Here is a 21,489-nt window from a genome sequence, read left to right on the forward strand (position 1 = left end):
CATACCTTTTATGCCCCCAAACAGGGAATGCAACAACACCAACATCCCCCCGTCTCTCTCTCTTGCCTACACTAGCCAGTAAACTCACCTGACCAGAACTACATCTATGCGATAATGTCGTGAGGTGAGGGAGATGAGTTACAGCTCACCCAACAATAAAGATGACCTGAAAGTCACTATCAGAGCAAGCCTAGCCCATCCATCTCTCTCCCACTTATTTTTATTATTTCTCTGCTGTTCTGTTTAGGTAAAAAACCACATAACATTAAAAACACTTTTAATTTGATTTCTGCCCACCTCTGCCTTTTGGATTGTTCGGATGAGCCCTCACCAGTTGAGCAGTCATCACTATCGCCAGCCTCGTCCACTCCTCGGGCTGGGCTTTTTGGGCTCTCCGCTGCAGCTGCACAAAGGTGATCTAAATAAAAATTTAAATCTAAAATTTAAACGAATTTTTTTTTTTTTTTTATGAAACTATGGCTGATTGTCAAATGAACCGCATTTTCATTCCAAGTTATTTACCTGTGACAGACTGGTCTGCATTTAGATCTTCAGTCATTCCCATGTACCACTGGCCTGGTATGTTGTTCTTTCCTTTGTAGGGCAGAGGAAGAGGTTATTACTTGCTATACTGTATCTAAACCCATAAAGCATTTAATGGAGGGCAAATCTGGTGTAAACTGACCCATAGCCCTGTCTTAGAGATGTGCCTCACCATAGAACAAGGGACAACAAAATTTGCCACAACACAGGCAAAGTTATGGACCAGGATACTATACCTGTGGCAATTTCATAAAATGTCTTCCTGGCAGCTGGTGTGAGTTTCCGGTCTTTGTCCTGCAGCTGTTGGGTATCAACCATGAAGTTCACCTCATCCTCCTACAGTTTCACATCAAAGGGGACATAACATAATTTTTTTTAAAAAATCATAGCATACACCATATGAGAATTAAATGGCAATAATAGACCATGTAACAATTTCATACATTGGTTCTTCTTGTGTCCCCTTTCAACTTCAACTTTATTCTATTATTTGCTGCGTCGATGAGCCTCCGGCAATAGTAGGCCTCTAGCCTGGTGGTTATGAAATCCATCAGCTGTGTTATGTTGTAGGCCTTCAGCCTATAAAGGACCTGGTCCTTCAGAACCCTCATTGCACTCTCCACATAATTGTTGGTGTTGTTCCCTCGTGTGGGGAGATGAGTGCGGAGACAAATTGCCCAGGCCTCACGTCTGCTGAAAATAGATGTCAGATATTTGCAATATCGTGGGTGAAGCTTTGCCATGGAGTCCTCTAATGCCCGATGGTATGAGGCCTCAAGTTCTCCTGGATTTCTTGCATACACCATAGCCTTGAAGAGCTGTAGCAGGGTTTGACGGTCAGACTTTGGTACAGCATTGTGGGCATCCCACAGCCACCTCCACATCGCTTGCAAAATGTGGAAAACGCAGAGGATGGGGTGTGTATGTGGATAAGACTCGCTGAGAGCCTGTCGTAATGCCTGGCAGTCATCAGTCATTGCCACTTGTGGGCCGAGATCTCCCCTGCGGAAAAATGCATCCTCTGGAAGAATGCTTTTGAGGAGCTGTAGTCCTGCAGTGATGACACTCTGAGACTCAGATGATGTTATCATTACACCCAAGGGCAGTCCTCCAATAGCTGAGTGGGTCAAAAGTAGGAACACTCTGCTATTAGTTCTGTCGCAATTTCCAGAAGAGTCCACAAAGACCATCTCTGCACTCTCAGGGATCATTGAATGGACTCGCCTCATGAGGGACACTACAACAACAGCGGCGGGCTGTTCGTCAGTAAGGTAAACGTTTCTATGGTAACAGGGAGTTGGACCAATCAGCAGACGTTGCTGCTACGCTTAGGATTGTGGGTAGTGTAGTTTTTTTTCATAAGATCGCGGATAAAACATGTTTTTCTTAAAACAGGGTTGATTTCATACGAACTTATAGCTTCTACAGGAGCAAAACGGGAGTTCTGCTGTTTGTCAGTTGATGACGTTTCCTCGTTTCCATCTGCTCTCGCGCTCGCTCCAGTGTTTGAATGCGACTCGAATATTCACGCGCACGCGGATTAAAACCAGGGGGGCAGCGTTTCATATTATGTTGAAGCTTCCCCGGGCGCCGCCATTGGCTATCAGACCATCACCTGCTGTTAGCATCCCATTGACTCCCATTCATTTTGGCGTCACTTTGACAGCGAATAACTTCACATCTGAGGCGTTTAAAGACTCCATTTGTCCATTATTTATTTCTAAAGAAACACGAAAATGTATAAAAGGCTCCATTACCTTGTATCTTGCGTTATGGCCCCGTAGAAGCAGTTTTTGTAAAAATAGGCTAACGATTGCGTCATACCAACGCGACTCTCTGTCGCACAGTAGAGAGATTACCGTATGGACAGGAGGAGAAGCTCGCGCGCAATCGGGGGGGCGTGGAGGCAAAATGGCAAAGTAATTAATCAGAATACTTAGCAAAAGTTTCTCCTGCTCCAGCTCATGGACACCTCCTACAAACACTCTCCGTCTCTGCAAGTTTCGGAAGGGAATGATTCAGATTTCGCTTGGCACAGCTACTAGAAGATAGACGGGTTGCTCACGTCACATCTACGTCGTCAAGCTCAGTGTGAGTCTGCGCAGTACCAGAGCCCGTCTACGGAGAGCCTGTCCACTCCCTATTAAGCCCTATTGTACCGAATTTTGGTTGTAGTTCCACCAGAGTTCCACTGGGGGCGATCGCCATGAGTGCAAAATGAATGGGAGTCAATGGGGCTAGACGGCTAAATTTGTCTCTTTCACCCGATTGCCGTTGAGAAATCTCAGATGTGATTGTAGATTTTGCAAGTTCAACATGGGTTTTAGGTCGAAAGTTGAATGAACGAGTACTTATGTCGTTTTGATTTCTTACAGGTTGAGTTGTTGTTGCCCATAACACGCTAGCATTCTGCTAATGACGTCAGCATTCTGACGTCATTGACATTTTGAAAGACTTTTTTAAAGCAAATAAGTGACTCTAAAAAATCTAACACCCAGCAATGTGTAATTTCTTTGCATCTCCTTTCGAATACAACATTCAAATTACTAGACAAAAAATTATATCCTGAGAAAAGTGGATTTTGAGGGGTATACCGCCATTGACCTCCATTCATTCTGCACTCGTCCTGTGAGCGCCCTCATATGGAATCAGAGTGGAACTGCAACCAGTTCAGAAGCCGGAAGTGTAGTGAGAGTGAAACTTCTCGCCATATTAGACATTCTCTGGCAGTACGCTCGACCATCAGGAAGTTAGTATAATATAATAACTGCTCTTTCTCCCCTGAACACTATGCCATTCTGAAAGCTCAGCTCATCCTGAAAAGCAAAATAGTGTTGAATGTTTTGCTCAATGTCTTTTTTGTTCTGAGGCCATCCTGTAAGAATCAACTTAATCACCTCCTGCAACTTTGTGTCCTCCTTTGTTGCATCGCGAATGGCTGATAGTCTTTCTGCAGAGATAGGTAAGTAGTTAATCATGTTAACAGTCTCTAGATCTGCCTCTGTGTCTCCCTGACTGCTGTCAGGTAAATAAGCTCTGCTTGGTGTGTCAGCTAGTAGCATGTCTCGCCCAGGCACATAGATCACATTAATGTCGTATTTCTGCAGTCTGAGTAGCATTCTCTGCAATCTCTTTGGTGCACTAAGTAGAGGTTTTCTCACAATATTCTCCAGTGGCTTATGGTCACTTTGAACAGTCACTTTTCTACCATAAGTATATTGATGGAACTTTTCCATTCCAAACACTATGGCCAAACATTCTTTTTCCATCTGCGCATAACCCCGTTCTGTGGGTGTCAGCGCTCTGCTCGCAAATGCCACAGGTTTACCTTTCTGTGTCAGGGCTGCTCCTAGCCCTGTCTCTGAGGCATCACATTGCAGGGTTAACTCCTCATTTTGGTCATAGCACTTGAGCAGTGGTGCGTTTGTTATTTTGTCTTTCAATCTTTTAAAAACTGTCTCGTGCACCTCAGTCCATTCCCACATGTTGTCCTTGTGTGTAAGTTGTCTCAAAACTTCACAGTCATCCGATAGATGATCACAAAACTTTGAAAGGTAGTTCAACATACCAACAAGTCTCTGTACCTCCTTAACATCAGTAGGCCTCGGCAACTCCCGCACCGCCCGCACTTTCTCCGGGTCAATGCGGAGGCCTTCAGCTGTCAGCAAGTGTCCAATGTAGGGTACAGACTCTCTCCTCAGTTTAAACTTGTCTGCATTGAGTTTAATGTCTCTTTGTCTGCACCTCATTAGAAAACATCTCAAGTTTTTCTCATGATCCTTGTCTGCTTCCTCTTGTGTGTCACCCTCCCCCGTGATCAGTATATCATCCGCAATGATATACAAACCCGGTAAGCCCTCTAGTGCTTGCATGAGTTTCCTTTGGAAGACCTCCGGAGCTGGGCTTATACCCATTGGCATCCTGAGCCAACGATACCGTCCGAATGGGGTTGCAAATGTGGTGAGGTAGCTGGACTCTTCGTCCAGCTTGACGTGCCAAAATCCATGCTTCACATCACAAACAGTGAATACCTTGGATTTTGAGAGTCCTGGCAGGACATCATCAATGGTCGGAAGAGGGAAATGGCTCCTTTTCAGTGCTCTATTCAGTGGTTTGGGGTCTATACAGATCCTTGGCTTTCCATTTGGTTTTGTCACTGACACCATACTGCTTATCCAGTCAGTGCTGCGCTCCACAGGTGCTATGATTTCTTGGCTTTCAAGATTCTTTAGTTCTTCTTTAAGTGGGGTCATCATTGCAACAGGCACTCTGCGTTTAGGCAGTTTTATTGGTGGTACACTTTTGTCTATTTCAATGTTGTACTCGCCTTCTAGGCAGCCAACGCCTGTGAAAACATCTCCGAACTCTGTCTTTATTTTCTCCATATTTGTCAGCTGCACACTGTTGTCAGTCGTTTTGTCTGTACATTGTGTTTTCACTATACTGTCAATCGCCAGTATGTTCTCATACTGCACTTTGATCAACTTCATGGCTTCACTAGCCTTTCTTCCCAGTAGCGGGATCCTGTCCTCCTGGTCCACCACTTGAAACTCAAGTCTGTATAATTGATCATTTCTCGTTTGACTTTACATTTTCCAAGTGGGCGTAATCTGCTTTTGTTGTACATGACAAGTACTTTCTCTGTGTGATCCAATTGTATACTTGGGTTCAACAGTTGCATTGGGATAACATTACAAGTAGCAACATCTGAAAGTTAACTAGCTTTTTGTCCAACAACATACCTGCGAAGAGATGTTGACTTTTGCTGTGTGCTTCTTTCACTTGATTTATTGTCTCTTGGTTTTCTCTGATGTCTGTTATTGTCCTCACACGATTCACTTGACTCTGAAATTGTGTGTACCGGTCTGCCTTTCTTGTTTTTCTCAAACTTGGACTTGCATTTTGCAGCAAAGTGGTTCTCTTTTCCACACTTCTTACACTTCTTTCCATAGGCTGGACATTTGTGTTTATTTTTCTCATGTGTGTTGCCACAAAAGTTACAGTTAATCTCCTCTTTTTTGTCTCTTCTTGGATTCTTCTTCATTGCATGTATTTCTTCCACTGTTTTACCTTGTAAGGTTTTGCTGTTCTCTTTTGACAGTTCAGTAGCTCTGCATATTTGCATGCACTTATCCAGCGTTAAGTTTTCTTCCCTTAAAGGGGCATTTCACCCATTTGAACATTGTTTTTTATTTAAAGTGGGTCATATACTGTATGTAGTCGAAATGTAAAAGAAATTTTGAATTTGGTGCCTTTGTGACCGAGAAAAGACAAAAAATAACTTCAGGACGCATTTGAATGAAAGACAACAACTCCCACAATTGCACAGCTCCGCAAGCCACTCCCACTAATCCAGAAAGCGCATATCTGCCTATAAGAGAAATCACTCTTCCGTCTACAAGTCTAGCTACCACCAGAGCTTGAAATTAATTTCACATTCACACAAAATGTCTAGTTAGTTGGCGAACTCATTAATGCATTACTCCTCGTTTGTATTTCTTTCGAAAAGGTGAATTATTGCATGGTACCTGGATGTTCAGTCAGAACATATGCGGTGCGAAACTAGGAAACTAACTTAGTTCACAACACAAACGTCCGTGTCCTCGTCTGATTCAGAGATTTCGTCCAGGAGAAATTGTCATCGTTGAAAATCTTTGCCACATCTCTGTGTTCGTAGCGGTTCGTAGTTGCATAGTGAGATCACCGGCGCCACCAGTCCGCCCTAACCCGAGCCAGTCCGGGCTCCTCGTTCGCGGCAGGCAGGTCTTCTGCCTCGGCTGCTCTTCGCTATAATGCGGCTTGTAAAGGTAGCCACAAACACCTGATTCAAGCATCAGACTTCCGAAATCCTCTTCCTCTAGTCTATATCATATTGAGTACTCTCCTCCGCTATTGTCATAACTTTACATCTGTCTCCACAGCGCCTGTTAGCTTAGCTTCAAACAAGATGGAGGATATTGCTTTCAGTTTCAGAGAGTAAAGTCCCACCCACTGATCTGTAATAGGTCTGTAGCGTGAGCGGGTCCCGCCCCCTGGGAAAGATGAGGAACGAGTGCTTGTAGTCTCAACAGAAATCCCCCCCTCTTACACTTCCTCCTACAATGACGCAAAATGACGATTTTTGCGTCATTGTAGGAGGAAGTGTAAGAGGTAAATAACGGATTTCTCCCGTCTCAGGGGAAAATGAGAGAGTGTTGCACAACCATTCAATAGTATGAGTGGGTTTCTAACAATGCAAAGCTTAATGCAAATGGGTGAAGTGTCCCTTTAACAGTCTTTCCCTCATCGCAGGGCTCTGTGTACCACACACAATGCGATCTCTTATTAGTGAGTCCTTAATGTCACCAAAATTGCATGTGCTGGCCAATACTCTCAAATCTGTGACATATCTGTCAATACTTTCGTCTTGTCCTTGGTCTCTAACAAAAAACTTATATCGCTCAACAGTCTCATTCAGTTGCGGATTGCAATGTTTATCAAACTGCGTCATCATTGTACTCACTGTCCTCCTCGCAGATGTATCACCGCTTGTCAGCGTTTCTAAAAGTTCCCTCCCTCTCTCTCCGAGGAGGTAATTAAACAACTTAACTTTAGTTGTCTCCTCTGCATCGGGCATAGTGAGGTCCGTATACAGCGTAAACTCCTCCTTCCAACTTTTCCAAGTTTTCGCTAAGTTGGCTGAATCCAAACAAAGTATTGGAGGCGGCTTGAGACCATCCATCGCGACGTCTGACGCTCTTTTCTGCTCCGGCTTCGGCTCCGTAAACACTGGGTAGTCCCTTGCTCGAGCTCGCGGGCTAGGCTAACTACAACAAGCTAGCGGCACTTTTCACTCTTCACGGCTCGGTACTAACTTCGGCTGAATTCACGACCGCTGCCACCATGTTTCATACTGTTCTGTTTTATCAAACTATACAGAATGGACAATTAAAGCAGTATCATTGCTTACTTTATTTAAAGGTCCCGTATTATGCCCCTTTTCACAAGATGTAAAATAAGTCTCTGATGTCCCCAGAGTGTGTATGTGAAGTTTCAGCTCAAAATACCCAACAGATCATTTTTTACAGCATGTTTAAATTGTCATTTTTTGGGGCACAGAAAAACGCGCTGTTTTAGCGCTCAGTCTGTCAGGACAATTCACCTCACGGAATGATGATAATATCAGAAACTCTCAGTAACGGTGTTCAGTTCAAGTCGGACAATAATGCCTACAGAGTCAGAGTGCTGTATAGAGATGGAACAGGTATAGTTTAGTAGTTTAATTACGGTTATTATAACATATTTGTCATCTGCTTGTATGTATCCATTATTTATTAATAGCCTACAAGTCTGCTGTCTGAATGATGATCAAACATATACTGATGAGTTTAATAAAGTTTATTGTACATCACACAAAAGATGAAGCGTCAGTTTTACTTCAGAAAATCACCGTAAGAGCTGAGTAAACAGTAAGTTATAAGAAGTGCGCAAGTAGCCAGTAGAGTTGAGGGAGCATTCCTGTGGGCGGAGGTTAGTCAAAACACGGTTCTAGTGACATCATTAAAGAAAGAAGTAGAGGGATGTAGTCCAAACGAGCCGTTCACTGTAGTCGACTTCTGTTAAATAAAATATCTCGCTTGGCATTGAACTTTGAGCTTTATAATTTTACAGATATTATTTATGCTCTAACAGCAACATTACACACTAACTAAAGTTTGAAACATGGGATCACGAAGAACGGGACCTTTAACACATGTGCATAACAGCATTACAAGTGTCATAAGCCTAGCTCTCTGTCTGTACGTCACTCAAATCTGTCCCCTTGGGAACATGACAGGAAAACTAACAATCCACTTGTTACAAAACCATGATTGTCTTACAAATACGCAAACCGATACAATTTTCAAGTAAAAAACGATTTTTAGTTTGCTGTGATATGGTAGTGTGATTATAATGCTGTTTTTGTGCAATACAGTATCTGATGTTGTAGATAGTGAGGTGATTATCAGGGCACAGTGTTACCGGTCCATGAGGAAAAACGAAGAGCCACACTCTCTTCAGGTTACCTGTTCAGGTTTCAGAACTTTAGTTAGGTCCAGTTCAAGGACACAAATTTGATTGTGTTTATAGTTGCTACGGTTGTAGCGGGTTAAACTGCAGTTGCAGTTTGTTTGAAAAAGTGTTCAAATGAATATTGTTAGACTGCTGTTGCAGTCAATTTATGTTAATGTTTCATTTGTATTCTAATTTTAAACCGTATATAATGTTTTATTTATTTAGATTTCATTTTAAGTCGACGAGAATCCTCCTGTCATCAGTACTTTTTGCTGTTCCTGTGTGGCTGGGAAAGAGCTATGCAACCATTTGGTTGGCTTGCTGTTTCAGAGTGCACACTACAGCATGATGAAACTAAAGACGGTACCACCCACTATACCCAGCACAAGCACTCTACAGACTTGGCACAGGCCCAGGACTCAGGTATAGTAAACAGCTATTAACTATTTTATGCATGAATTATGACAATCTCAGACAGTATTTTTGTCCTATGTGTTTTCATTGCTCCAAGGACATGAAAAAACAAGTTTTGACTTTCTAGCTGTCCACTGCTGCAAACTCTATTTTATTTAGAAAATTAAGCTTTCAAAGTTTATAAACATGCTCTCAATAATAACATCATTTTTATTTTTTAACAGGGAATCCATCCTGAAGCAGTGGATCGATTACTTGTGAGGAAGCCAAAAACCTCTAGCAGAAGTGGTATTAAGTCCACTCTTTACAGGGCCTACACAGGTGATTACATTTACATTATTTTATGTCTAGCAAAAAGATGTACAAATTAAAGGACTTTTAAAATTATTATTTCTATTCTCTTTTTTTTTTTTGCTTTTGCTTTTAGGTCCCCTTCCCAATAATTTGCTGCTCTCTTCTGTGGAGTCTTTAAGAAGTGTCAGGCCTCAGCCACTGATCTGCAAGGTTCTGCATGGCTTGTCGGAGATGAATCTGGTGGAGTCTAAGTTTGGTCTGGTACCCAAAGGTTCTTTGCTGTCCTATCAGTGCCCTGCTGAGTCATCAAGGGATGCTGTCAAACATGCAGAAGCCCCTGCTTTCCCTACGCTTCCTCTGGATGGGTATACGTTTGAAGGAAGATTTAAATTTGTCCCGAATTTCCATGATATGTTGTTCTTAGAAAGCTTGACAGTCACTCAAGAACTAAGCACAATAATTGAAAAAGACACACGGGACCAGTACACCACGCATTACATCCAGTAGATTCCGTGAGGTGTGTCATGTCAGAGGAGAGTCGACTAGCCAGGCACTAGCTGTCCGAATCATCAGAGGGGTTCGTCAGACTTCTGCAATGAAGCGTGGACTGGATCTTGAGCCTGAAGTGCTATTTCAGTACTCTGGTATGATGAATATCAATGTTTTACAGTGTGGGTTTGTTATACATCCTGATGCGCCACACCTTGGCACAAGCCCTGATGGCAGAGTCTACGACCCTACTGAGAACCCTCCCTTTGGACTTGCAGAGGTAAGGTCAGAGGGTGATCGTGTAGGAAGATTTGTGTTTGAAAAGGGGTCACACACACACAGTCAAACTCTACGCTATGGAACCTTACAAAGATTATACATTGAATGTGCTTATCTGCTTTCAACTGCCATAGACTTGGCATTTTTCTACACCCCAAAAAATTGGAGATTTTATTGGTATTGGTGGGAGGGGGGGGGAATGGTACTTTTTCAACTGGGGTGGCACTACACCCGATGTGTAGTACGTGTCAAAGCAGCGATGAGTCTCACTCTGGAATTGGCCAGTCACGTTCATACTCATCAGAATGCTGCAAAAGGAGTCTATATTTTCAGTGGAGCGACATACACACCATTTTCTCAACAATAGACAAAGCTGTTAAAGTTGAGTTTCATTTATTTTGAGCATTGCTAAAAGATCAATTAGTATTTAATCATGGTGATGGGCGTGAATATGCATTGAATAGGGCCGTGTTACAGCAAACCTGAAGATTTGTTCACTGTATTTATACAATGATATTGTATTGTATTGAGCTGCATCTGTTTCTGTTACTTGGCCCTATCTTTGTGTTCCTTGCTATATGTTTAAGTGTTTGTGTTTAATAAAACTGTGATTGGATCCAATTTCCCTTGCTTCTAAGCATCTCTATGATACGGACATGATAATGTTTTATTCAGATTGTGGTATACTGTTTAAAAGTGTTTGTATATTTTTGAAAAACATTTAAATTATTATCGATCTGTGCTGGTGACATTGTCATATTAATTTGTCTTGATTTAAAATAAAACTCAATGTTGTATATAACAGCACAGATCTATTTAAATGTTTTTGTTGTGATGTTGTGAAAACGTTGTGCCTTGTGAGAACACTGTTAAACATGCAGGACAATAACTGCTCCAATTCAACTCTGATGTGACTGAGCTTGTTTCACATATAAAATTATCACAGTAATAAACAGTTCACATGCATTTGCTAGCTAACTATTGAAATTTACAATATGCTAAAACATTTAGGTATTCTGCTGTTGAGAACAAAAACTGCATGTTTTCATTGTGCTTAATAACAACTCTGAAGGGGACCCTGAAAGAAGCCCGCAAATCTGGCAAAATATACATACAACAATGGCGCACCTATGACCCGGCGTCTCACCTGGTAGAAGGAATAGACAACCCGGGAGAATTCCGCGGCTACGTCCAGCGTCTTTCCCATGAGGAATGGTTGCGGTTTGAAGCAGAATAAAGAGCTTTCCGAAAAATCCTGGACACGAAGCTGATCGACGATCTATACAGAGGATAACTTTTACTGGAACAGACCCGACACAGTGGAATAAACTCATGGCGATCTTAAATGGAATATACCACAAAAACGGCACGTTTTCCGCGCATCATCGAAACGGTAGACCTTACGGAATACCTTTTCTCAAATACACAGTGAGGATTATCAACAAACTGCTGAACACTGACAAGCCCCCAACAGATAGAACATCAGAGGCTCTGACAGAGTGGATAGAGAAACAGTTCTGCTTTACGTGCGAGGTCATTCAACCAGCGCTCAACAGAACAGCGAGGACGCAGTAGAAAAAACGCCTCAGAAAGGTAAGCCGCGATGAAATTGCCTATCTCTGGAATAACAACAAGACTAAAGCTATTAGAAATTTCTTTTTTAAGGCCTTGATTAGCTGGATCAGGTGTGTTTGGGTGTCTCAAAAAATTACGGCACAAATGAGGCTTTTTTATTTAACAGTTCAAAAAGACGAATCTATGGTTTGAAATCAGTCTGACGAATCCTTCACTGAACTGAATCAGAGACTATTTATTTAAAAATGTTTTAAATTGTGGTTCTGCTAACGCCAGCGTTCTATAATTTTGATCTGATTTATAACATTTTATAGACTTAATAACATGCCTGTGATTTATATTTTATGATTAAAATAAAATCTATTAATCTGTCGTTTTATGGAACAGCATTTTGTTTAGTTAACACTTTAGCAGTAAATTAAACATACATTTAAACACGTAGCCTATACATTTCTCTGACCTATACAAGCACATTCAGCTTTTACAACACCAGCATTCTTGAATTTTAACCTGATTTTTAACATTTTAAACATGCCCGTGATTATATTTTACATTTCGTATCACATATCACAACTAGTGTCTATAGTGATTTTATATATATATATATATTGAGAAACAACCAGTTATAAAAGCTCAGTTTGTAAATTCTGTTGCTCTCATTTACATGGAAAGCCATTTAGAAACCTTTTTCTAAATGTCACCTAGTCGGTCTTCTCAGAAAAGAGATCTGTTTTAAACGCTGACGTAACCATCTATGTAATGATATTTATTTTCTCAAGAAAGGACATGCAGATTCTGACTCATTGAAGCACACTGTACACTCATTCGTTGAGTTCAGTTGAAATTTTTTATTACAAATGACTGATAGAAAGAGAAGCACAGCAATTTTTAACCTTTGAACTTTTTGCTCTGCTATCTCACCTCACGTCATTTTGACATGTTGAAAAAAAAAATCTGTTGGGTTACAATACATATCAAGATGTGTTTTTTCTTCCATATGAAGAAACCTTCAGGAATGGTTGAAAGGGGTACAAGAGCTCAACATGAGAGGGACGAATCAGAAGTTCAACAAATCCAGCAGTCCCAAGCAGCTCTCTACCCATGGACCCCGGCTGAGGACCTGCGTTTCATCACCACCACCTTTCAGCACCTACACACTTCAGGTACGGCTATAGTCTTAAAAAGAGACCAACAGACACTAGCTAATATTTTACAAAATATAAAATATATCAAAGACAAGGCACAACAAATATAAAGAGAACAATCAATCAATTTAGTTTATATTTGATATAGACTATATATACTTTTCAGAGATACCTTGGAGGTTTCACCATGAAAACAACTTATCCTTGGTCTTTAAAAATGTCTGACATTAATTTAGTGATCAAATGTAGCACTCTTATGGAAACATGATAATGTATTGTAATTATAATTTAAATCGGACTACTTTTCAATTGTATTTCATAAATCAACATCTCAGGAAAACGTTAGGGGGTTTCAAATAAAAAAATGACTAATGTTACAGAACAGGGCATTGATTTCATACATGTCCACTGTAGAGGACATCAGGACTTAAATCATGTTTATCAGGCATTTTGTGAGACACAACAAGTGAATATGGAAATCAGTTATACAGCAATATTCCTATGAAATATTAGATATTATTACTATTAAAATGTTACTAATTATTACACTTCTTTTTTCATTAAATGTTGCTCCAAGAACACATTAATGTGCACATTAGAAACAGTGTATAGATACATTGCATTGAATGGGAATATTAATTTATGGCCATTTTATCCACATATTGCATAAAGTAAAATGGTGTATCAATTCATTCCGTTATATCTTTCATAACATAGTTGAGAATCATCTTTATACAAATTTTAGTTAAAATAAATCCTGAAACCCCAAAATTGATTGGCGATAAAAACAAACAAACAAAAAAAACATTGTTTTTGCCTATACATATAATTTCATGTCATTTTATTTTTTAAACAACTGAGTCCTGGTGTCCACTACAGAGAACATAGCATAACATTTTTTATATTTTTTTACCATTTGTTTCTTATATGGTCTAAACAATGTGATGACATGAAAAAAATAAAAAAATAAAAAATAATTCTGGGTCTCAGGAGTATATATTATAATTCTTATTACATCTGTCCAGTGTCAGCAACTGTCAGGTCAAATTCCTTCCATCCTAACTGGCCAATAAAACCCTAATCAGATTCTGATTTAGAACAAACATGACAAAACAAAACAATGTACAGAGGCTCAAAAGATCATGATCTTTTTATATTTTATAGTATATACGTGTATACAGCAACAGTTTGTTAATCAATGATTAATAAATAAAACAAGTCATTTATTTATCCCCCCATCTCACACCATGTCACCTTAGGGGCTCCATCTTACTGACCCCAAACAGTAGTGTGTGTCATATTAATAAATAGTTTCTTTATGTTTTAGGATGGTACTGGGGTGGTATGACAGCCAGTGAGGCAAGAGATGCCCTCATTGGAGCTCCAGAAGGTACTTTCCTTGTGCGGGACAGCAGCCATCCACTCTACCTCTTTACCCTCTCCGTGAAGACCCATAGAGGGCCTACTAACGTCCGCGTAGAATACGACAGTGGGCGATTCCGCCTCGATTCCAGTTTTCCTGCACGATCTTGCCTGTTGTCCTTTTCTGCTCTTCCTAGTCTTGTGCAGCACTATGCATCCACGAGTCAAGAGAAGGAGAGGATAGCAGAAGAACATTACATGGTGTCAAAGGACAAAGGCGTTCTGCTGAAGCTCAGGAAGCCTCTCCACAGGCCTCAGGATTTTCCAACATTACAGCACCTCACACGCCTCACTATAAACAGACACACTGATTGCCATACACAGCTGCAGCTGCCACGGCCGTTGTTGCTTTACTTGCAAGAATATCCCTTTCAGGTGTGAGGACACTTGGGGAGGACACCGGTGCATTTTAGGGGGTTCGTTTTTGTCGATGTGCAAAGTCGCGGATGAATCAGCCATGAAGTCGCAAACCTTCCTGCTTCCTTCCTGCTTTTGTTATTGTCATATGAAGGGATGCGCATTTGTGCAAATAAAAAAGGACTACTTTGTGTACATTTTTATTTTTAAATATCTGTAAATATATCTCTTTTTAGTAAACCAAAATGTTTTTATATCTTTCTGTGCTTCCAACTCAAACTCTAACATACATACTAATATCACCACAACATTGAAAAAAATAAAATATCAAAACCAGTATTCTGAGTTATACTGTGTCAGAAAGCATTTTTGTATTTATTTATTTAGAAACAAGCTGATAAAGGAACTAGATTTCAGTTACATATTTGTCAGATAAACCATCACAGACGTCCTGGCAATACTGGACATGCTGTCAGTCCCTAGGCCTTTATTTGACACAGAATACATTTAATCAGACAACATCATTCCATTTCCAAGAAAACCTAAGGGCTTTTTTTCCACACACCAAACACACTAATAAAATTTAGGATATAACATAACAAAATACAAATTAATAAAACAAATGAATAAATAAATAAAAAATAATTTATGTATCTTTGAATGTGTGCAGGGCAATGAACTTCAATTTAAAATTTTCAAACACCCTTCATTTTTCATAAATTTACAAGAATGTTATATTTTGATCCATATGATGACATTTGATAGGCATATCATCTTATAATGTAACTTTCTTATTTTCAATAGTCTAGGGTTGCCAACTTCAACAGAGGAAAATTAGGGACACTCTTGGGTTCTTTATAATAAAACAAGGAACACACAGAATTTCTTTGCACCACATTTTATGTTGTGTGCATGTCTGCAGCCATGTGTGTGTTTAAAAAGTCTCTACTTGACTAAAGGAAATGCTGTAAAATAAGTCTGAGACATAATCACTTTTTTTTGCTTACTGACACGCACTATTATATACACAGTTTCTGCTTATAGGCCAATTATACGACTAGAAAATTACAACTGTCCTCGTACTCCAAAACAGGATCACAGTCATTTTTTTATAATAAAAAGTATAATACAATAAAAATTCAAATACAAGCACCTCACTTTTTATCTCCTAATTATAACTTGGTATGTCATAATTTCGACTAATTTTGACTTTTTATGTCATAATCAGTATTGGGGGTAATGCATTACGAGTAAGGCGAGTTATGTAATCAGATTACTTTTTTTACAAGTAACTACTAAAGTAACGAATTACAAAATTCCTACTAAATATCTGAGTTAGTTTTTTCAAATAAGTAATGCAAGTTACTTTGTTTTTACATTTATTGACTGACAGCTCTCCCATCCTCATGTTAAGAGAAATTGGGAGTAAGTGCAGAGACAATGTGTGTGCACTGTGTAAACATGAGGGTTATTGTAGTTCGAGACTAAATGTCAGCATGCTTTTACTCATCTCACTTGCACAAAATGAATAAAAACACCGAAATGCCAACCTGCAATAATTAAACATGTTAAACAATTAAAATATGCTTTATGTACTTAATCTAACTTTATTAAACAATGTCTTTGCTGCTGACTTTCGATGATCTTTAGTTAAACCACATTTGTGTTTCTTTTTTATTGTTAAAGAAAGTGTTGAACTTTCTTTTTAATCTTATTCTTCTGCGATCCAGAATGGCAGCACAGCTGAAAGGTTTGTTTGAGCTGCGCTTTTTACTGTACAGATGTGAATTTGCATTTCCTTCAGCCTGAGGCTTATTCATTTCACTTTTGGTGTGAAGGGCCTTTTTTTTTTGTTATTAAAAACAATCAAGCAAGCTCAGCCCTGTTGGGAAAAAGCAATGCAAAAGTAACTTAGCACATTACTTTCTATAAAAAGTAACTAAGTAGTGAAATTAGTTACTTTTTTAGGGAATAATGCAATATAGCAAATGCGAATAAAAGACTAAATTCAATATCTATCATATAAAGCGATCCTGTTTCAGAAAATTTGTACTGCTCAATTCATATGGATTATTTTTATGATCTCTTTATGAACTTTTCGAAGTGTCAAAGTGGTAGTTGCGTAGCTGTCAATGGAGGGACAGAAAGCTCTCAGATTTCATAAAAAATATCTTCATTTGTGTTCCGAAGATGAACGAAATTCTTAAGGGTTTGGAACGGCATGAGGATAAGTAATTAATGGCACAACTAAGTAGCTTTTATAAACGTGCCTTCTTGAGACTGTGGTCGATTTTTCCCTAAACCTTATTAGACTGGCTAACGTTACGTACCTGGGTCTTGTCTACAATCGACGTCCCATAACGTCTGCAGTCTGGGTCTCGCCTGCAATCGACGTCCCCGTTCAATTATACTCTAATTATACTTTAAACAGACAAATTCCATTTAGAATCCCACCGAAAACACAAATACAACAGTTTTTTTATAGAATAAGGGGTATGGCAAAATGACATGAAGATTTAGGCAAGGCATAATTTCCCACAATTTGACTGGTTCTTTTTAGACAAGCCCTTCTGATGCTAGGTAATGATTCCTTCATAATCACAGGGTTTCAAACCTAGTCATCTGTCTAGTTTAATTTCCCCTCTCTCACACACACACACTCAAAGTCACAAGTTTTCTGAAAGAAGAAACATACATCATTCAAAAACATATGATTGTTGTTTCTGCAAGAAAAACAAATGTTAGTTATTAATTAAAAAATCCATCACAAGACAAAACAATGGCACTGACACATTTTAAGATAGCCTATGCCAGTGGAAGTTGCTTTCAGTCAACAGTTCAGACATGCATTTTAGTCTGGGACTAGGCTTGTCTGTAAAACCGGGACAAATAACACACTCATGACTTAGTATGTCATAATTCCGGACGTTTTATTTAATAATTATGGCATATTTTAATTCACCAAAGCAATTTGTTTTTCTTAATGGTGGAATAGGCTCCATACTGTTCATGGAGCGGATGTTGATCGCTGCGCTCTGATTGATTCAGTTCAGTGAAGGATTCGTCAGACTGATTTCAAACCATAGATTCGTCTTTTTGAACTGTTAAATAAAAAAGCCTCATTTGTGCCGTAATTTTTTGTTCCTAGAATATGGAAAATGTTCCTAGAATATTTGAATTACCTGACAAAAGGCTTGAATGAAAGACTCGAGACTTTTATGTTGAAAATAACAATGTGCGTCAAGTGGATAGCAGTTTTTTTTTCTGGTTGCGCATTTCACTTGAATCCGTATGACAATATGGCGGAAGGAGAGGAGCCGTAAGTGAAATTTTACACAACTGTTCATAAATCCCTCGTAACAGTGCTTGTAGTTCAATCAACAGGACGCAAGAACGTTAACTTGCGGGTAGCAGAGCATGAATGAACCTTCTTTTATTCTCTCTTTTTAGGGAGAAGAAAAGAAGGAGAATAGAGGAGCTGAATGAGAAGTTAGTGAAATGAAAGATGAGAATTTAGATGTGGCAGCCAGCAGGTTTGCTTTGGGAGGTATTAATTCTTAAAGCTAGCTTTATCTATAATCCAGATACTGTTCAGACATTATTTTGAAGAGCTCTCCGCATATACTGCATATAAATATAATCTGTCTGAAACCTAGGTGAAAGCTTGCAAAACCTCCAAACACTGCTGTTTGCACACGTGCCATAATGTTCTTTCTTAATATATAATATATAAGACACCTTCTTTGTATTAATTATGAAACTTACATAAAGTCAGTGCCATCCAAACCAACCCAATTCATTGTTGTATATATAATGTATTGTAGATTATGTTATGTGTGAATGTGTTTTATAATTATTTAATAATCTTGGTGATGTGTGTGCTGTGTAGTTAAAGCTCTATATTTTTTCACAGAATGGTTGTGGATGGAGGGAGTGGGGACAGCAGTGGCTGGCAGGGAAGATGGGACCATGTCAAAAAGTTCTTAGAGAGAGCTGGACCCTTCACTCATCCGGATTTTGAACCCAGCACTGAGGTAAGATGTAGCCTAAATCATAACATATACATTCCACACCTCTTTTATAAATGTATAAATCTATGTCCACTTTTAGGGAGAGAAGCACAAGCTGTGAATGCATATTATCAGAACAATTAATAATGTTTTTCTCTGCCTGAAGTACATAATGACTACCTTAAAAATAACAGACTGGCCGCTATTTTTATGGTTCATAATTACTACACTGACTAGGCACACTGTGGTCTACTTCTCACCAAAAAAAAAGAAAAAGCAATTGTACACACAACCCCCCCTGTGGGCTGTAATGCCATGTGAGTGACAGGTTGTCCCACCCTCCTGACAAAAATATGTCATCAGAAAATAGATATGTCATTTCAAATTGATTTTGATTGAAAGATTATGATTATGATTATTTTACAGTAAATTTCAAACAACTGGAAGAGTCATGGGGACATTATATATCAAACATTGCTGTGGAGAATTGATTCAAAAAGGTTTAGAACCAATGTGACTATAGTTTTCGAGCCATTTAGCTTCATGATCAGTCAGTTTGTTGTAAAACCTGAATGTTACTTTACTCTCTTCTCTTTCCATAAATTGTGCACATCTTCTTCCAGTCACTCCAGTTTCTGTTAGACACATGCAAAATTCTGGTTATTGGAGCTGGTGGACTTGGATGTGAGCTGCTCAAAGATCTGGTACGGTCCTTGTTGTGCTGTATTTGTTAACTTTAGACAGATTCTTGTTTGTTCCTATTCTTGAATGACAGCTGCAATACTCTAGTTGCAAAAAGGCTACTTGCCAAAGGGTTTTTTTTTTTGTTTTTTTTTTTTGTCTTATGCTCATGTATGATACAATTTCATCACCCAGGCTTTGTCAGGTTTTCGACACATTCATGTGGTGGACATGGACACCATTGATGTTTCCAACCTCAACAGACAGTTCCTCTTCAGGTTAATCTTAGTCAGCAGATAGATATCTTTTTGAAACATTTCTTATTCTTTTTCTGTAATGTGAACTGCTTTCTGTTGTATCTATAGACCAAAAGATGTGGGCCGACCAAAGGCAGAGGTTGCAGCAGACTTTGTAAATGACAGGATCCCAGGGTGCAATGTTGTCCCGTATCCTTGTCATGATATAATTATTGTTTGATACACTACCAATCAAAAGTTTGGGGTCAGTAAGATTATTATTATTATAATTTATAAAAGAAATTAATACTTTTATTCAGCAAGGATGCATTAAATTGATCAAAAAAGGTATTTATAATGGGGTGGTGGCGCAATGGATAAGACAAATGCCTTTGGTGTGAGAGACCCGGGTTCGAATCCACTGTGAGACACCAATGTGTCCCTGAGCAAGACACTTAACCCCTAGTTGCTCCAGAGGCGTGCGACCTCTGACATATATAGCAATTGTAAGTCGCTTTGAATAAAAGAGTCAGCTAAATGAATAAATGTAAAATGTAAATGTAAATAATGTTACAAAAGATTTCTATTTCAAATAAATGCTGCTCTATTGAACTTTCTATTTGTCAAAGAATCCTGACATTTTTTATCATCATAATTTATCAAAAATAAATGCAGCTGTAGCCTGTGGTGTGCATAAGAGACTTCAAAAACATTTAAAAAATCGTATTGAACCCAAACTTTTAAACTTTTCAAGACCCCAAACTTGACAGTGTATATGTTATATTGATGTATGTCAAAATATTTCCATTTTCCTTAATCAGTAATCCAGACATTTTAAGAAAATCCAGGACTTGGATGAGACATTTTACAAGCGTAATTACCACCTAACTGTTTTACATTCATCTAAAATGTCGTAACTTTTCTAGCACTATACAAAATGTGACACTGTTGTTCTGCAGTGTAAGACTAATTATTATGACAGTTTTTTTTTAATTATCTTGAAATCTAAGTAATGTAACTGTGTCTCTGCTACTGCATAGAATTTCACATAGTAGTCTGTGGCCTGGACTCTGTTGTTGCCAGAAGATGGATGAATGGCATGCTGGTATGTATTTATTTTTCGAAACATTCAACAATCTGTTCATTCAAATCTATAGACATAAAGTCTTCTTTATGTCATGTAAATAAAGTGTTTCTATACTGTGAGAAGTGTTTTTATTCATTTGTCTTTCTCCTTTTCAGTTATCCCTGCTGATTTATGAAGATGGTGTCCTGGATCCCAGCTCCATTATTCCTCTAATAGATGGTGGCACAGAGGGCTTCAAAGGCAATGCCCGAGTCATTCTTCCGGGCATGACAGCTTGCATTGATTGCACCCTGGAGCTTTACCCCCCACAGGTGCATACTGGGATTTTGTGTTAAGTTGAATTTTTAAAAGCCTTTTGTCATACTCATTTATTTGTTTGCCCTACACAGATAAACTTCCCAATGTGCACCATAGCCTCTATGCCACGGTTACCTGAACATTGTGTTGAATACGTCCGCATGCTGCTTTGGCCCAAAGACAAGCCTTTTGGAGGTACATTAATTCGCGTTATCTACATGGAACTGGGCATACAACCGCAGACTGATATTTTGGTTATACTGCTGCTTGGCAGCCTGCTAATATTTCAGATTTGTAATGTATTTTCCTCAGATGGTGTGGTGCTAGACGGTGATGACCCAAAGCACATCCAGTGGGTGTACCAGAAATCTTTGGAGAGAGCAGCAGAGTTCAACATCACTGGGGTGACTTACAGACTCACTCAGGGTGAGTGACACAGACCTGCTCAGTGGGCCTTTATCAGGCATTTCGTGAAATCCTCTCGTTTGTTGACAGAATCTTTCACACAATTTCACAGAACTTTGTCTTAATGTGCTTTTAAAAATATGAATGCTTGTAGCCTCTTTCACTTTATTTGGTAAACAATTCCTTTCTTAGGTTGTAAGACCAAGGTGCCCAAACCAGCT

General features: G+C 39.2%; 3 protein-coding genes and 1 long non-coding RNA gene across 5 annotated transcripts in view; 3 read left to right on the forward strand and 1 right to left on the reverse strand.

Moving 5' to 3' along the window:
* LOC311281601 (uncharacterized protein) overlaps window positions 1–1,267 on the reverse strand; it is a 4,628-nt gene extending 3,361 nt beyond the window's left edge. For both annotated transcript variants that reach the window (XM_084394649.1, XM_084394648.1), the window contains exons 1-4: window positions 987–1,267; window positions 780–879; window positions 523–594; window positions 298–418 (exon numbers count right to left, since the gene is read on the reverse strand). In XM_084394649.1, coding sequence (XP_084250775.1) covers window positions 298–418; window positions 523–594; window positions 780–879; window positions 987–1,154 — 461 coding nt within the window. In that variant the 5' untranslated portion in view covers window positions 1,155–1,267. The remainder of the gene's footprint in view (window positions 1–297; window positions 419–522; window positions 595–779; window positions 880–986) is intronic.
* Window positions 1,268–8,825: 7,558 nt separating this feature from the next.
* On the forward strand, window positions 8,826–9,562 carry LOC311281565. Its single transcript, XR_014625815.1, has 3 exons — window positions 8,826–9,000; window positions 9,216–9,312; window positions 9,419–9,562. It is a non-coding gene; the product is annotated as an uncharacterized lncRNA (long non-coding RNA).
* Window positions 9,563–12,634: 3,072 nt separating this feature from the next.
* Window positions 12,635–14,748, forward strand: LOC311281500 (cytokine-inducible SH2-containing protein-like). The gene is made up of 2 exons (XM_084394495.1): window positions 12,635–12,791; window positions 14,101–14,748. Exons 1-2 carry the CDS (start codon window positions 12,644–12,646, stop codon window positions 14,574–14,576), a joined length of 624 nt encoding a protein of 207 aa, XP_084250621.1. The 5' UTR covers window positions 12,635–12,643; the 3' UTR covers window positions 14,577–14,748.
* A 3,051-nt stretch (window positions 14,749–17,799) lies between these two features.
* LOC311282234 (NEDD8-activating enzyme E1 catalytic subunit-like) lies at window positions 17,800–21,297 on the forward strand (the record flags this gene model as incomplete). Its single annotated transcript, XM_084395870.1, has 10 exons — window positions 17,800–17,871; window positions 18,466–18,586; window positions 19,186–19,266; window positions 19,439–19,521; window positions 19,609–19,689; window positions 20,309–20,352; window positions 20,520–20,584; window positions 20,722–20,877; window positions 20,956–21,058; window positions 21,176–21,297. Exons 1-10 carry the CDS (start codon window positions 17,852–17,854, stop codon window positions 21,295–21,297), a joined length of 876 nt encoding a protein of 291 aa, XP_084251996.1. The 5' UTR covers window positions 17,800–17,851.
* Between the last annotated feature and the right edge of the window lie 192 nt (window positions 21,298–21,489).

Source organism: Rutilus rutilus (assembly GCF_951802725.1).
Source record: "Rutilus rutilus genome assembly, chromosome: 22".
Taxonomy (NCBI): Eukaryota; Metazoa; Chordata; class Actinopteri; order Cypriniformes; family Leuciscidae; genus Rutilus; species Rutilus rutilus.

Excerpts from the sequence above, each read along its gene's own strand:
- LOC311281500 (XM_084394495.1), top strand. The coding sequence starts at position 12,644 with ATGGTTGAAAGGGGTACAAGAGCTCAACATGAGAGGGACGAATCAGAA. Across the intron at positions 12,792-14,100 it reads TCAGCACCTACACACTTCAG|GATGGTACTGGGGTGGTATG; the intron begins GTACGGCTATAG and ends TTTATGTTTTAG.